This window comes from Nipponia nippon, unplaced genomic scaffold (genome assembly GCF_047370975.1).
Source record: "Nipponia nippon isolate SJK-2023a ecotype South Korea unplaced genomic scaffold, ASM4737097v1 scaffold_4, whole genome shotgun sequence".
In the NCBI taxonomy this organism is placed as follows: Eukaryota; Metazoa; Chordata; class Aves; order Pelecaniformes; family Threskiornithidae; genus Nipponia; species Nipponia nippon.
The window spans coordinates 99,057,359-99,073,124 of NW_028262358.1; the positions used below are offsets into that span (position 1 = coordinate 99,057,359).

The 15,766-nt window shown below is 40.6% G+C and overlaps 1 protein-coding gene across 14 annotated transcripts in view; it reads left to right on the top strand.

Annotated features, from left to right (window-relative positions):
* The window catches only part of DST (dystonin), a 315,735-nt gene that overhangs the window by 155,441 nt on the left and 144,528 nt on the right, over nt 1–15,766 (top strand). For all 14 annotated transcript variants that reach the window (XM_087774769.1, XM_087774770.1, XM_087774782.1 and 11 more), the window contains 12 exons: nt 7,983–8,095; nt 8,231–8,337; nt 8,867–8,986; nt 9,316–9,411; nt 9,491–9,618; nt 12,530–12,623; nt 12,973–13,127; nt 13,999–14,461; nt 14,549–14,677; nt 14,881–14,958; nt 15,070–15,231; nt 15,338–15,442. In XM_087774769.1, the coding sequence (XP_087630895.1) occupies nt 7,983–8,095; nt 8,231–8,337; nt 8,867–8,986; nt 9,316–9,411; nt 9,491–9,618; nt 12,530–12,623; nt 12,973–13,127; nt 13,999–14,461; nt 14,549–14,677; nt 14,881–14,958; nt 15,070–15,231; nt 15,338–15,442 (1,750 nt within the window). The remainder of the gene's footprint in view (nt 1–7,982; nt 8,096–8,230; nt 8,338–8,866; nt 8,987–9,315; nt 9,412–9,490; nt 9,619–12,529; nt 12,624–12,972; nt 13,128–13,998; nt 14,462–14,548; nt 14,678–14,880; nt 14,959–15,069; nt 15,232–15,337; nt 15,443–15,766) is intronic.

Sequence of the window (15,766 nt, forward strand, 5' to 3'; positions counted from 1 at the left end):
TAGAGATCAGAGGGAAGGCTAACAAGGCAGTGGGAGTCTGTTATAGACCACCCAACCAGGATGAGGAAACAAGTGAAGTATTCTACAAGCGGTTGGCTGAAGTCTCACAATCTCTAGCCCTTGTTCTCATGGGAGACTTCAACTTACCAGATATCTACTGGAAATACAACACAGCAGAGAGGAAACAGTCTCAGAGGTTCCTGGAGTGTGTGGGAGATAACTGCCTGACACAGCTGGTAAGCAAGCCAACCAGGGGAGGTGCCCCGCTGGACCTGCTGTTTATGAAGAGAGAAGGCCTGGTGGGTGATGTGGTGGTCGGAGGCTGTCTTGGGCTCAGTGACCATGAAATGACAGTTTTCAATTCTTGGAGAGGTAAGGAAGGGGGTCAGCAAAACTGCTACCCTGAACTTTAGAAGGGCAGACTTTGGCCTGTTCAGGAGCTTGGTTGACAGAGTCCCTTGGGAGGCAGTCCTGAAGGGCAAAGGAGTCCAGGAAGGCTGGATGCTATTCAAGAAGGAAGTCTCAAAGGCACAGGAGCAGGCCGTCCCCATGTGCCATAAGTTGAGCAGGCGGGGGAGAAGACCGGCTGAATAGAGAGCTTTGGCTGGAACTCAGGAAAAAAAGGAGAGCTTACCACCTTTGGAAGAAGGGGCAGGCGACTCAGGAGGACTACAAGGATGTTGTGAGGTTATGCAGGGAGAAGATTAGAAAGGCGAAGGCCCAGCTAGAACTTAAACTGGCCACCGCCGTTAAAGATAACAAAAAATGTTTTTACAAATATATCAGCGACAAAAGGAGGGCCAGGGAGAATCTCCCTCCTTTGCTGGATGCCGAGGGAAACATTGCCACGAAGGATGAGGAGAAGCCTGAGGTACTTAATGCCTTCTTTGCCTCAGTCTTTAATAGTCTCACTGGTCATCCTCGGGGTTTTCAGGCCCCTGAGCTGGGAGATGGAGATAGGATGCAGAATGAAGCCCCAGTTGTCCAAGAGGTGGCAGTCACCGACCTGCTCCTCCACCTGAATGCGCACAAGTCCATGGGGCCAGATGGGATCCACCCGAGGATACTGAGGGAGCTGGCAGAGGAGCTTGCCAAGCCACTCTCCATCATTTATCAGCAGTCCCGGTCAACCGGGGAGGTCCCGGATGACTGGAAGTTAGCAAACGTGATGCCCCTCTACAAGAAGGGTCGGAAGGAGGATCCGGGGTACTACAGGCCTGTCAGCCTGACCTCGGTGCTGGGGAAGGTCATGGAGCAGATCATCTTGAGTGCCATTATGTGGGACAACCGGGGGGGTCAGGCCCAGCCGGCATGGGTTTATGAAAGGGAGGTCCTGCCTCACTAACCTGGTCTCCTTCTATGACAAGGTGACCCGCTTAGTGGATGAAGGCAAAGCTGTGGATGTTGTCTACTTGGACTTTAGGAAGGCCTTTGACACTGTCTCCCACAGCATTCTCCTGGAGAAGCTGGCTGCTCACGGCTTGGATGAGTGCACTCTGCACTGGGTTAAAATCTGGCTGGACGGCTGAGCCCAGAGAGTGGTGGTGAATGGAGTCAAATCCAGTTGGCGGTCGGTCGCGAGTGGTGTTCCCCAGGGCTCAGTGTTGGGGCCGGTCCTGTTCAATATCTTCACTGATGATCTGGAGGAGGGGATTGAGTGCACCCTCAGTAAGTTTGCAGATGACACCAAGCTGGGTGGAAGTGTTGATCTGCTGCAGGGTAGGAAGGCCCTGCAGAGAGACCTGGACAGGCTGGATCATTGGGCCAGGGCCAACTGTATGAGATTCATGAGATTCAAGGCTAAGTGCTGGGTCCTGCACTTGGGTCACAACAACCCCATGCAATGCTACAGGCTGGGGGAGGAGTGGCTGGAGAGCTGCCTGGCTGAAAAGGACCTGGGGGTGTTGGTGGACAGCTGCCTGAACATGAGCCAGCAGTGTGCTCAGGTGGCCAAGAGGGCCAATGGCATCCTGGCCTGTATCAGGAATAGTGTGGCCAGCAGGACCAGGGAGGTGATAGTGCCCCTGTACTCGGCACTGGTGAGGCTGCACCTCGAGTACTGTGTTCAGTTTTGGGCCCCTCACTACAAGAAGGACATCGAGGTGCTGGAGTGTGTCCAAAGAAGGGCAATGAAGCTGGTGAAGGGTCTAGAGCACAAGTCTGATGAGTAGCAGCTGAGGGAACTGGGGTTGTTTAGTTTGGAGAAGAGGAGGCTGAGGGGAGACCTTACTGCTCTCTCCAGCTACCTGAAAGGAGGTTGTAGCGAGGTGGGGGTCGGTCTCTTCTCCCAAGTAACAAGCGATAGGGCGAGAGGAAACGGCCTCAAGCTGCGCCAGGGGAAGTTTAGGTTGGATATTAGGAAAAACTTCTTCACCGAAAGGGTAGTCAGGCACTGGACCAGGCTGCCCAGGGAAGTGGTTGAGTCTCCATCCCTGGAGGTATTTAAAAGACGGGTAGACGTGGTGCTTGAGGACATGGTTTAGTGGTGAACTTGGCAGTGTTAGGTTAATGGTTGGACTGGATGATCTTAAAGGTCTTTTCCAACCTTAACGATTCTATGATTCTAACATTGTGCCTCCTCTCCTCAGCATGGGGTTTTTGACATGAAGGAACCTGCTGGAGAACCTTGTGCTGTGTGTCCATATTGTGGTCCTTGATTCTGATGATGGAGGGCATCTGTTCCTCCTTAATGCCACGAAGTCATACCTGCTTGCTATTTTTGAGCAGAAACTCTCCTCTTCCTTCTCTGTAAGTGATCAGATTATGTGGAAGGAAATTTGAATTACTCTGCTCCCTAAAACTTTGGTTTCCAAGGTCTCTGAAACGGGGTTACTGAACCAGCTAGTCCTATATCGCCTTTTTTCCCCTAAGACGTGGCATCCTTTATATTGAAGCTCCCGTGTGACCATGGGAAAAAGATCAGGAAAATAACTGTGATAGGCATATGCATTAGCAAAGGGTACCTCCAACACTATAACTAGATCTCATGGTCATGGCAATGTAGAGAGCACTGCATCTGCAGACCCTGGGCATCAATAGAAACGCCCACAAGAGCAGTACGTGTTAGCTGAAGTCCAGGAGTCGTTCCCATTGTGTTGGTGCCCCAGTCTTTCCGAAGCAGGCTGTTTGGCATGCTCTTTTGAACAAGACTTAGATTTGCACCTGACGTGGAGACAAATTCTTTAATAAGTTCCCAAATACTGACTCTGCATGTAAGCTGGTGTAAATATTTTTTAGTGCTTTTGAAACTCTGTTAAGGCATAGGTTAAATGGTAGGCATTACTATATAGTAGGTTAAATAATAAATAGATTTTGCTTCATCATCTAATTTGTAGAGTTCCTGGGAAAGTAACGGGAGATCTGTGTTAGAAGAGAGAGAGTTAACATTTCTGTTTTACATGGACGTTTCCTATTTTCTGATTCCGTTCTTCGCAATCTTTCTGCTATTAACCAAAATCTCTAGAACAGGTGTTAATATATTTCTTGAGCTCTGCTCTGAAATATGTGTTGAATCCTATCTGTTTGAGAAGTCTCTCTATTCTTGTCTTTTTTAAAAATTTATTTTAAGACTGTGTATTCTGGCACGGTCTTTAATTTTTTTTTTCAGTAGTCCTCCCATCCCTGAAAAATGCATGAGTCTTTCTGGCACCCGTCCTTTTCAATTGTCTGTGAACAATGAAGCAAAGAATTTGTTTCATTTTTATAGGCATTTTCTAATTACAGCAGTGGAAAAGCTAACTGGACTATAGCGACGTGTACACTTCGCTCTGCATCTTCAGTCATGTTTTCTCTGAGAGTTCTGCTTGAAACTCACTATATTAATATTTCTGCTGAATATAAGCCAAGAAAGAAACATCCTTTTAATGTCAGGTGTTACTCAGGCAGCCTCCAGAGTTTTGACTGAAACAAAGTTGTGCAGATTAAACAGCTTAGATGGTTCATGTAAATAGCTTCAGGCTTTGTCAGTTAACCTCCTGAACCTGTTAACAGTGTTTTCATGTGGAATATTATTCTGATTTATATATGTTTTAATAAAGTTAAACATTGCTGTAACTTGGGCCACTGTCATCACGGAACAGTGGAGAGAAGGTTGTGGTTTCTTCATCATTGACTGGGAAAATAAAAGTTCAGTTAAATATCTTTTTCCACTTGGAAATATCAAATTCCCTTCAGATCTAACCTTTTGTTTTAACAGGCAAATATTGTAGCTGCTAGTTTGGATCTTGAACTGTTTTACTAGGTATTAGGTTCTGGCTATGGGAAAATCTACATGTGCCTAACTTTATTATGTACAACTCTTTGATTTCAAGGAGTCTTTGCAGAGTAGAAAGCTTGCATTTGATCTGTGTAACTTGCATTATAAACCTCTTCATTTCTTTATGCCTTTCTGCAGATGTTGTTCACTTGCTTGTCTTTGTGGTGCTAGGTACTTGTTTTCTTGAATTGATCACAATTTTGTCAGCTTCCTAATTGAAGTGGCATTAATCACACCTTTTTTTTCCTCTCTTCTGATACAAATTGTGTCTAATTTCTAACACCTACACGAAGATCCTGAATGGCAGGCACCAATCTTTTTATAAATGAAATGATTAATGACTGGCAACGTAGAAGCCAACACCCTCGACTTAGGTGCGGCTGCAGCAGAAGCATCTCCTTTGCATGGAATGTTCCAACTCGGCTGGTGTTTGGGATGTTTATGTGTGTGTTTTGATGGCAAGGGCCCAGCCCGCTGAAAAATCTGCCATAAGATGACTCACAGTCTCATGAGAGAAGGTAGAGTCATCGTCTTACTTAAAGTGCATTTAATTTAATTTGTTCTTGACTATGTATAAAACCACTTAATAGTACTGTGCAAATAGATATAAAATATATTTATAATACATGACAAATAGCTTCTACAAAACTTACGTATTTTCTCTTTAGCCTTAAAAATTAAAATGTTTGCTATGATAGATGATGCTTTTAAATCCAGTGTTTACTTAAATTAAGACAACTAAATAAATCCATATTAGAAAGATACTGATCACAACTGCAATTTAAGCAGTTATTAGTATTCCAGAATTCAAAGGAGAAACGTAACACTAAAGATAGTGGAAAATATTTGTGAGCCTTTATAATACAGCCCCACAACAGTCACTGTGCACAATCTGTGCTCAGTAACACCGGATTCCCTTGATTCCTCAGAGAACGATGGTGATCAGTGATCACAGCACTGAAATCGGCATGCGCATGCTTAAACGCAAATTCCCATGTACCCAGTTATTGGACAGGTATGTCTGCAAGCTTACAGCAGATAAAAACTACTTTTATTTTCATTTAAAATCGTGAGAAAACACCCTTAGACAAAAGGAACAATGTGGCAATTAGTGATTTCCTGAGCCGTGTCTTTTGGATGCTCTTTTCTGGGGTTAAAAGTCTTTTACTGAGCTGTGGGAGGTGTAGGCTCCTTTTCCTGTGGCTTTGCAACACATCCCTCTACTGTTCGAGAAGGGGAAGGGGTGGCCTGTGGAGGGTGGAGGCCCCAAGCCCCCAGCGGTGTGCACTTCCCATGGCCAGGACCAGGTGCTTTTGCATTCAAGTCATAATACCTGTCTTTTCTTCTTTATAAGCCATCAGGGCTTATTCTCGGTCAGCTGTTGAGCCTTCTGTCTGCTTCAGAAAAACCAAAGGCAAGCACTATCAAGACAGAGACAAATGCTATCTTCTGTAGTATTTTCTGGTAGATCAAGACTTTAGATAAACATAGACTAGTTAATCTAGGTTGGTATGCTATGTGATAAGTGTATAATTAACTGAAAACAGCAGCGTTCATTGCAAATTTCCCTTATTCTTAAAGGGGAACTGGAATAACCCTGTGCTGGTAGGAGTTGCAGGGATGGGAAAGTGTTTAACAGTGGGGGAGGCATCTCACAGAGGGGCATCTTCTTCAGCCGCGGGGTGAAGCCACAGCACTGATGTAAAACGATGCATTATGCAAGAGTAGTTGTTTTTATTGGTTTTTACCTGTGTCATGGTGAGAAAAACTTTACCTCTTCTTCATCTAAATGAAAGCTTTATTCTAAGGAGCTTATTGTGTCAGTGTCTCTGCAGCTTGCAGCTTGTTTTCTGGGAATAGTCAAGGCTTTTACAACAACTTGTCCTTTCTTGTTCTGGGAGTTGGCAATCGAACAGGCAGCCTAAGTGATTCTTGCGCCATTTTTATCAAGTGTGAAACAAATGTAAAGAAGGCAGGTGAAAAAAATAACCAAATCAACAGTGTACTCTTACAGAATCCTGCTTCTCTTGTCAAAACTGTGCTGTGAAAGCAGTCTTATTTATTATTCATACCATTGAATTATTGTGGCTGAAATAGGAGACTGGAGCACTCTGTTTCCTTTTCTAGTATTGTCTTTTATTTTTCATGGATTTTATGTGCTGTTAAGAGCAACGGATTATATTGGTTTCATTGCATTGTTTTCATTGCACTGAAATTCAGAGAAGAATGGCATAAGCTTGATCGTGCTCCCACTAAGCATATTGGAAATGGAGGGTCCCGCTGGTTTAGGAGGATTATGTTTCTTTCTATACTGCTTAAGTTTTATTATTAATTAAGTGTTCTTTCAGGAAATAATAGGTGCAGTATTATCTGTCTTGTAGACTTGTCTTCTAAAGAGCACAGTGATTCCGAATGGCTGAAAAGAAATACATTTTTATTTACAGTGCCCTTGTAGTTAATTCAAAGACAAGCTTGTATTGAGTTTCCCAAGGTTAATACCATTTTGTGATCGAGGGAATTTGGGGTGTTGCCAAATGAAATGTTATAATTCGTTTTGAGCAATGTGATAGTTAACAGTTTTATTCCTCTGTTGCAATTATTTAAAGCTTCTGCTAGGTAAAACTAAGGAAATAGTTTCTCTGGAGACAAAAAGAAGAAAATTTAAGGACTGAATTGTTCACTAAAGCTTATATGTAATTTTTTTTCTTTTGGGGTTTTGTTCTAGGTTTTTTTTTCAGTGTGGGTCTGGTTTTCAGTAGTGTAGGATTTCAGTAGCAAAGGTTTCAGACCCTTGTGACTCTAGTTGGCTTCAATGGGATGAGTTTTTGCTCAGCATCTTTGAAAATCCCTTCTTCCTTTTAGTTGTTATGGCTAAGAGGATTCCCGGTCCCGAAAGAGGCAAAGAGTAACACACTCTGCCCCGAGAATCACAAGATCTAAAAGCCAAGCACCACATAGCAAACCTAAAGGACAATATTAATTTTGAAGTTTTATATTAATTTAAAACACTAAAGTAGTGGTGTTGGTACAGGATAATACTTATGGACCTTAATAATGTGTTGCTTAAGATGAGTATTCCATTCAAACGAGTGTTATGGCTGGCAGTGGAGTTTAGCAGGGTGAGGGTCTAAGTGCATGGGGCTGAGGGTTTTCTGCAAGACAACTGACAGCAATGTTTATCTGAAAGCAGGGCTTCAGTGCAGTTTGAACAAGACACTTTTTAAAGCCCAGTAAGAATACTTGTCTTCCAGGTTAAAGTGATTTTTTTTGTGACTGAACTTGTTTCTGTATGGGTTCTGACATGCGCTGAAGAGTTTGATGCAGAATGACGAAAAACTTGTAAAGGCAGTAGAACTGAACTTCCTCATGTAAATGAGTCCTAAGAGAAAAGTGAGTTTAACCTTCTCCAGGGCAGTGGAAAGGACAAGGTGTGATAACACAATGGCAATGCATGTGAATAAATATGCGTAAGAAAATAGAGATGTATATAAGGGATGGCTGGAAACTTAAGCCTGTAGATAAAGAATTGACAGTGTTGTAGTTACCTGCTGCTTGTGTTTATCACTTAGCACTGACCTCAGCTTGTTCACATGATTTTAATGAAATCCTATTTTAATGAAGGCTCTGTTGCTGTATCCATCTGTGCTCTTGGTTTGATTTACTAATACAGCAGTGATTTAAAACTGGTAAAGAGTTGTAATCAAGTGTTACCCTTTTTATTTGACAGGCCGGACCTGATAGACATGAATACCGTTGCTGTTCAAAGCAACCTTGCAAATTTAGAACATGCTTTTTTTGTAGCAGAAAAACTTGGTGTTGCCAGACTTCTGGACCCCGAAGGTAAGGTAGCTGCAAAGGGCTTTGTTGCAAAAACCCTAACATTAAAATAAAACCCAGTCTGCCTGCAGGTTGTAGCATATTTGTGGGCATTCTTACAACTACGTGATAAAGCGCTGTTCTGTCTTGCTCTTTTAGATGTTGATGTTTCCTCACCTGATGAGAAGTCAGTAATAACTTATGTGTCATCACTTTATGATGCATTTCCCAAAGTACCTGAAGGTGGTGAAGGCATCGGTGCAAATGTGAGTAGGAGAAAAATACTTGTACAGTGTGTAAGCTTCTTGATTTCAGCTCCAGAACGTTAGCTGGATCTTCCATGGGACTGCTGTCACACTTTTCTTTTGACACGCTTTTCTAGGTTGAGATTTTAGAGGCTTAGCAGCTATTTCATGTTCTGGACATGAAAATATTCATGCAAAGAGCTTAACTATAAACCATATACCTGAAGTTGGAGAAAGATAGAGTCAAAGTTCGTTCTTTTCAGTCATGGACCTATAAATTGTGCCTCTGTGATTCTTACCAATTTGAAATTTATTAAACTAGAAAATCTTGTGTTTTCAGTGCAATTATTTGAGACCAAAACTGAAGAGTGAAATTATATATTTGGAAGCTTTAAGTGAGCTGTAATGAGCAAGTAAATATTGTTTCAGAATTGCAGGGTTTAGAAATCTCTTTTCTATGTGTGTGAAGACCTCAGACTTCAAAGATAAGGCAAAAGTGAGCTCTCAGATGATTTTCTTCTGATCTGTAATCTGGGTTGTGCTTTGGTAGGATGTTGAAGTCAAATGGGTTGAATATCAGAATATGGTGAACTACCTCATGCAGTGGATCAGACACCATGTCACGATAATGTCTGACAGAACATTTCCCAACAATCCTGTGGAATTGAAGGTGAGGTGTGCCGTCTTAAACTCCTTGTTGGAATGACACTTTTATCTTACTGACGCAAAGCATGCTTGAACAAATGAAGTGCTTGTTGATTTATACAAATGAACTGTAGAACAGAAGTACCTCTTAACCTTTTCAAAGTACAATAAATACATTATTACTGACATATGAACAATCAAAAGCAAATCTGTAGCTTGTCACTGATCGTTTTTTGTAGAACTCAAGTAGAACAGTATAAGAACATAAGCTTATGAAGAATATTGAGGGGGTTTAGAGAGTAAGGTTATATTCACTGTAAGTAAAAGTTGATGATGGTTTTTATGTTTCTGTAGGCACTTTATAATCAGTATTTACAGTTTAAAGAAACAGAAATTCCACCAAAGGAGACAGATAAATCAAAAATTAAACGTCTATATAAACTGCTAGAGGTAAGTTTTAACATGCATTGAAATGTATAGAAGTTCCCTGTCTGTGGCTTAAAATAACAAATACATATGAATTGTTAAGGTCTGGATAGAATTCGGACGCATCAAACTTCCTCAAGGCTATCATCCAAATGATATAGAAAAAGAATGGGGAAAGCTTATTATTGCCATGCTGGAAAGAGAGAAGATCCTTCGGCCTGAAGTGGAGAGGTACGCTAGTGAATGTTTGACAGGCTTAGTTAATGTATTTTCTGTTGTTTTAATCCATATTGAAAATTGTAAATGTCGTCTTCCATGACAACGTCCACATTGTTTTTCTAGATCAAGTAATTCTGCCTTTGTTCAAGGCCTGAAGTTCTTTACCTACTTCATAGAAGCAGGTCCAGATGGAAGTAACTTTGGTGGTCTCGGAAGGTCACGATGATGTATCTGTGCCTCAGATCATCAAAGCACTTAAACACAAATATAACCACCTTCTTTGTACAGTTAGTCAGAGCTAAGTTCATATCACTTCGCTGTCTCATTTGGACTTGATTCATATAAGCAACATCCTTATCCTTTACATGAAATGTATATTTCACTTGGTGCACGGCATTGTGGGCTAACATCCTGTTCTGAGGTTGTTTGAAAGCTGGTGGTACTCGAGAGCACACAGAGCATTTAGATGCATAAAGTGCATAGTAGTCTTCCATGGTAGTAGAATGTGTGACACTGTTTTGTACATTACTAGTAACATACTGAGCATGTTTAAAATCTTGGTGCAGTCTTAGAGCATTTGTGCTTTTTAATGGTACCTCTTTTGAGTTCTGTGGCAGACGCAAGTGCTATCCATTCATTAATTAAAAAAAACCCTTTTATTTAACTCTAAGTACAATGATTCTTTAGGCTTCTATCTGCAGGTGGATATAGATGCCTGGGTCTGGATTCATTCTGCTTAACTTTAAGCATCCAAAGAAGACACCTAAGATCTGAATCAGTTTCTAGAAAATCCTGGCACTGACGTTCTGGTGACAATAGGGTGATCATTCTCTCTGGTTTAGGTACCTGAAATTAGGTGTGAAGAATCCAGACCTCAGAAGAGGTCTCAGAAAGACAGATTTGAGCAAGAGAAGGTCCCAAAGACCGTCATAGTTGATTAAATGCGTGTCATGCTTACAAAAGCAAGAGCATGACTGAAATGGCAGATGCAGTAGGAGGTATTGATTCACAGCATCCTGCTGCGAAAGAAGTTCCTATAGAGGAATACAAAGTTGTCCCCACTGTGCAGAGCAGAACACTGGGAAGCAGCGGCAGAAATACAGCCTGCTAGATCTTGTAGGTTAATCTGTCCTGACCTGCCAAAAGCAAAGTTAGTGCCTGCCTTCACCAAAAGGAATTCTATTCATATTTGCAGAAAGCTGGATTATCTTTGTTGAGAATGTGTATAAATGACATTAGTTTATTCCTTTTTTATTCAGATTGACTGAGCACAGGTAAAGACAAGTAAACATAAACTCCTTCCCATATTTCAGAATTGGTAAACACACTTAAAATGACAGATCATATGGTGATGGTCACTACGTGTGGTGGTCACTGCAAAATGAGAGAGAAAAGTTAAGTGATTCTGCTTAGTGATCAAGTTAAAATTGTCGATTAATCTGGACATAAGAACTCGATCCATGTTTGTTGTGTTGGTTACTAGTGCATCTCACTAATATGAGGTGTTGATACAGCTCCTGGGGTGGGATTTGGTTGTGGTAAAAATGTGACCTCAGATAATATTGAAATTTGGCAAGTACTAAAATTTTGTCTGCAAGTTTGGTGAATACATCTGAAAGTATCAACACAGATAGACATCGTGTGGCCGGATTGGTGTATGGGATCAAAATTAATATGATGTCAGTGAGGAGAGTGCCAAACTGAGCTCTAGTTTGCAAAACTAGCAGAGTTTGGAATTACTGCAGGGGTGTGTCTTGTGCCTTTGCTGTGCTCTTCTGCGTAAACACAGTCATCTTATGGTGTGGGTGTGGTTTTCAGGAAAAGCAGGGGGTGAAATACTGAAAAAATCACCCCTAACCCAAATTCTGAGTTAAAGCGTAAACTTAAGGGCAGCGATCAGATTTTTCTTACTTGTTTTGCGGTCAAAACAGCAAGCAGCAATTAGCTCTGAATGTGGAAGAAGTTGAAGGGAAATTTGCAGGAGGACAGATTTGTGGGACAGGGCAGTTAGTAAACATGCATACTTGGACAGTGGAGTAATGATGGTGGGTTGGATGGTGTACAGGTGTCTCAAATTAAATTGTTACGAGCTGATTAACCATGATATTCCCCCAGTTTTATTGTGCAGTTCCATTTGGAGGAAAAGGAGTCAGCCCAGCCTGGAGGTGTTTTGTAGCGTACTGTGGAATGTGAAGTTCTCACTTCACTCCTTGTAGAAACTTTTTGTTGAAAAGTCTGAGAAACACTGCAAAGACTTCTTTACATTCTTATTTGGCTTATAGACATTTAGTGACACTTAAATAAAATATTTGGCGTGTCTGTTTCCTAGAGACGCCCTAATGTTGCTGCCTAGTCTGTACTTGCAAAGCTTTAATGCAAGGTAGGGAAGCCAAAAGCAAGGTAGCATACATAGCCCCAGGTAAAATCCTTTGAAGAGCTGGCAGAATATTAATTGCTGGCTTTTGAATATGCATACTGAAGCCTATTTAAAGGAGGAGTGGTAGGTGTTTCAAAAGCCAGTAGTGAAATTTCATCCCTAGAAGCTGTACATTTTGTAGGAGCTTTTTCTTTTCATTTTTCAGCAAATGCAAACAACCAGAAGCGCTGTGCTCTGGATGTAAAAATGAATAGCAGTAGTTATAGCTATCATAGCAGTGATTCACTGTTTAGCAACAGTACTAGTGCTCGAACCAGCGTTGACTCTAACGAGAATTTCCTTTCTGTTAATTGTGGTCCCACACTGATTAAATCTTGCATAAGCTTTGGTAATGGCACCTTAGAAGGAAACAGGTAACTTGGCATTTGTATTTGTGCTTTGTGTTAGATGCTTGTTTGTTTGTTTTTAAAGTCATGCAACATGTCTAGTAAATATAAATAACATTAATACTTATTTATTTTTCTGAAATGCTCTGGCATCACCTAGGTTGGAAATGCTGCAGCAGATTGCAAACAGAATTCAGCGGGACAGCCGGAGCTGTGAGGACAAACTAATACTTGCCCGGAACGCTTTGCAGTCTGTAAGTCAGTCGGTGATTTTACTTGTCTCTGTTCATGAACTTACTGCAGTGGAATGGCTACTTAAAAAAAAAAAAAAAATTCTTTAGGATTTTTGAGTGCATACTTAAGAGCTGCTACTTTTATTTTTGTTGTACTGTTATTTTTAATTTAGCATTTCTTAAAAGAAAATCCCAAAAATTGCCTAGAGTGAGTTCTGTTAGATTTTTTTTTTTTTGTCGGTAGTTAGATAAAATGCTTCACAATTGTTTCAAGATCAGAAGAACTTTTTACAAAAAAAATAGAATTTCTTACAGCTCACTTCTCTTTTATTTACCTGCGGGGCTTAATAGCTTTCTCTGATTTATTCAGGACACCAAACGACTAGAGTCAGGGCTTCAATTCCAACATGAAGCAGAGATAGCTGGGTATCTTCTTGAATCCGAGAACCTTCTCCGCCAGCAAGTGATTGATGCCCAAATTCTTATTGATGGAAAATACTATCAGGCAGACCAGCTTGTGCAAAGGTACTTTACAACGTATTTATACGAAGAAAGAAATGTCCCAAATATGGGTACCCATTATGGACCACATTTTCACATCTTTATGTCTATGGATAAACTTCTTTATTTGGGTGCCCAGTGACAGATTGAGATTATCAGGTATTCTGGTGGGTGCATTGCCCACAAAGGTTGTTGAAGACAAGAGGAGCTGTTCGTACTGCTTTGTGAAAATTAAGTCATTCACCAGAACATGACTTAAATGTTTAATATTTACTAGATATCTGAGTGTGAAGACGTTAGCTTGTTTTATTGAACCTAAAATGCTTTTATAATTCACCAACTTTGAGTTTTAAAATGGAGGCAAGATTTCTGGTGATAGCTGTAGATGTCTTAACAGGTAATAAGTGGGGTAACGTTAGCTTATATGTGGCAGTGTGTACAGTCTTAGCAGAAAGATGCATTTAAATGGCATAATTCAATTTTATGAAGAAGCAGCTCCAAAGTTTTTCAGGATTTGTCCTGGACTGGGTGAGATCAAGCACATAACAGCTCCTTGGCAGTGAACTGCAAGTGTTTGATCTGCTGCAACATGTAGTATCTTGTAAGATTTCTGCTTTGATGATTGTTCCCTGGAATTGTGTATGGTGCATGCTAGTGCCCATACCATGCTCATTTTCTGGTCATTGCCTGATTTCTGCATCTGTTATCTGTATTTATAGAAGTATAAGCTGACATACACTATACTTCCTGATATAAATGCTTATTTTGTAAATACTTACGTACAACTGAAGTGAGAGGTCATGTGAATTCATATTGCCATTTAGTTCAGCATGATAAACCTTAATCATAAGCATTTGTGGAAATTATTTTTATTTGTTTTTCTTTATTTTAACAGAGTTGCAAAACTTCGTGATGAACTGATGGCCATACGGACTGAATGTTCTTCTGTGTACAACAAGGGGCATGCACTGACAACAGAGCAGACAAAGCTGATGATATCAGGAATAACCGAAAGCTTAAACTCAGGATTTACAACAAACCTAACCCCTGAATTAAATGCTGCAATAACCCAAGGTTTAACACCTACTTTGACTTCTTCCAGCTTGACATCTGGCCTTTCATCAGGTCTTACTTCCAGACTGACACCAACCATCACTCCCGCTTACACACCAGGCATCCCACCACGGTTAATTCAAAGCTATGTGACAGGAGTAGACAGTGGGACTCTGCAAACACTCAAGCTGATGCAAATCAGAAAACCTCTTATGAAATCAGCTTTTGTGGATCAGAATTTAACCGAAGAAGAGGTGAACATGAAATTTGTCCAGGACCTATTGAGTTGGGTGGAAGAAATGCAGGTAGCAATCTTTACGGAAACGGTCCACTTCTAATTATTATGTTTACTCCTTGTAGATCATGGCTAATTTTTCCTTCTTGTTTGTAAGGTGCAACTTGATCGAGCAGAATGGGGTTCAGATCTACCAAGTGTTGAAAGCCATTTAGAAAATCACAAAAATGTCCACAAAGCTATTGAGGAATTTGAATCCAGCCTTAAGGAAGCTAAAATCAGTGAGGTACAGCACCATATTCTTTATTCCTTTGGTGACTTTCTTACTGGGTGACCCATAGACTAATGTTGAATTTTAGAATTGTGTTTGGGTTTCACAGTCTTACTTTTACTTCTGATCTCTACATGACATATCATGAAATTAGGAGACCTAATGGTTTAACGAATCTAACCTTTTTGTTGTCTTTTGACCTCGTATACCAAATACAGATCCAAATGACTGCCCCTCTTAAACTCAGTTATGCAGAAAAATTGCACAAACTGGAGAGTCAGTATTCAAAACTCTTGGTAAGTTTGTCATAGCTCTTTGATGTTCAGCTTTTCAATGTACATCATCTTTGATATGGGATGAGCTTTAAATTCTGATTTTTGTAAATCTTCTATTTCTTTTCAATAAAGAACACATCGAGAAATCAGGAAAGGCATCTAGATACTCTTCACAGTTTTGTGTCTCGTGCTACTAGAGAGCTGATATGGCTGAATGAAAAAGAAGAGGAAGAGGTTGCATATGACTGGAGTGAAAGAAACCCCAATATAACAAGAAAAAAGGAATACCATGCAGTATGTATTGCTAGTATAATCCAGAGGGAATAATTAAATCATCTTTAAGAATTTGAGAGATATCTAAAAACATTTCTATTTTTTTTTTTTTTTGTCTGGAAAAAAGGAATTAATGAGAGAACTTGATCAGAAAGAAGTTGTTATTAAATCAGTACAAGAAATAGCTGAGCAATTGCTTCTTGAAAATCACCCAGCCAGGCTAACCATTGAGGTAAGTTAGTAAAAACAGCACACACACAAGAAAATAGTTTTGTGATTTAATAGACCTTAGATTCCGGGGGGAAAGAAGGGAAGTGCGTAGGAAATTAACCAACCAGACTGAATAATGGGGCCTTTTTTTTTCCTCTTCAGCATCTCTGTTGTATCTGTCTTCCAGTTTCCAAAAAGTAAAAACAATTCTTTAAAGTTAGGTTACGTATTGGATTGCTTAGATAAAATCCTCCTAAAGTCTAAAATTAAAATTTCCAGAGTCGGTCTGTACAAGTGTTTCTGGTCATGCATGCAGCTTCTGCAGTTATTGATACAAATTGCACTG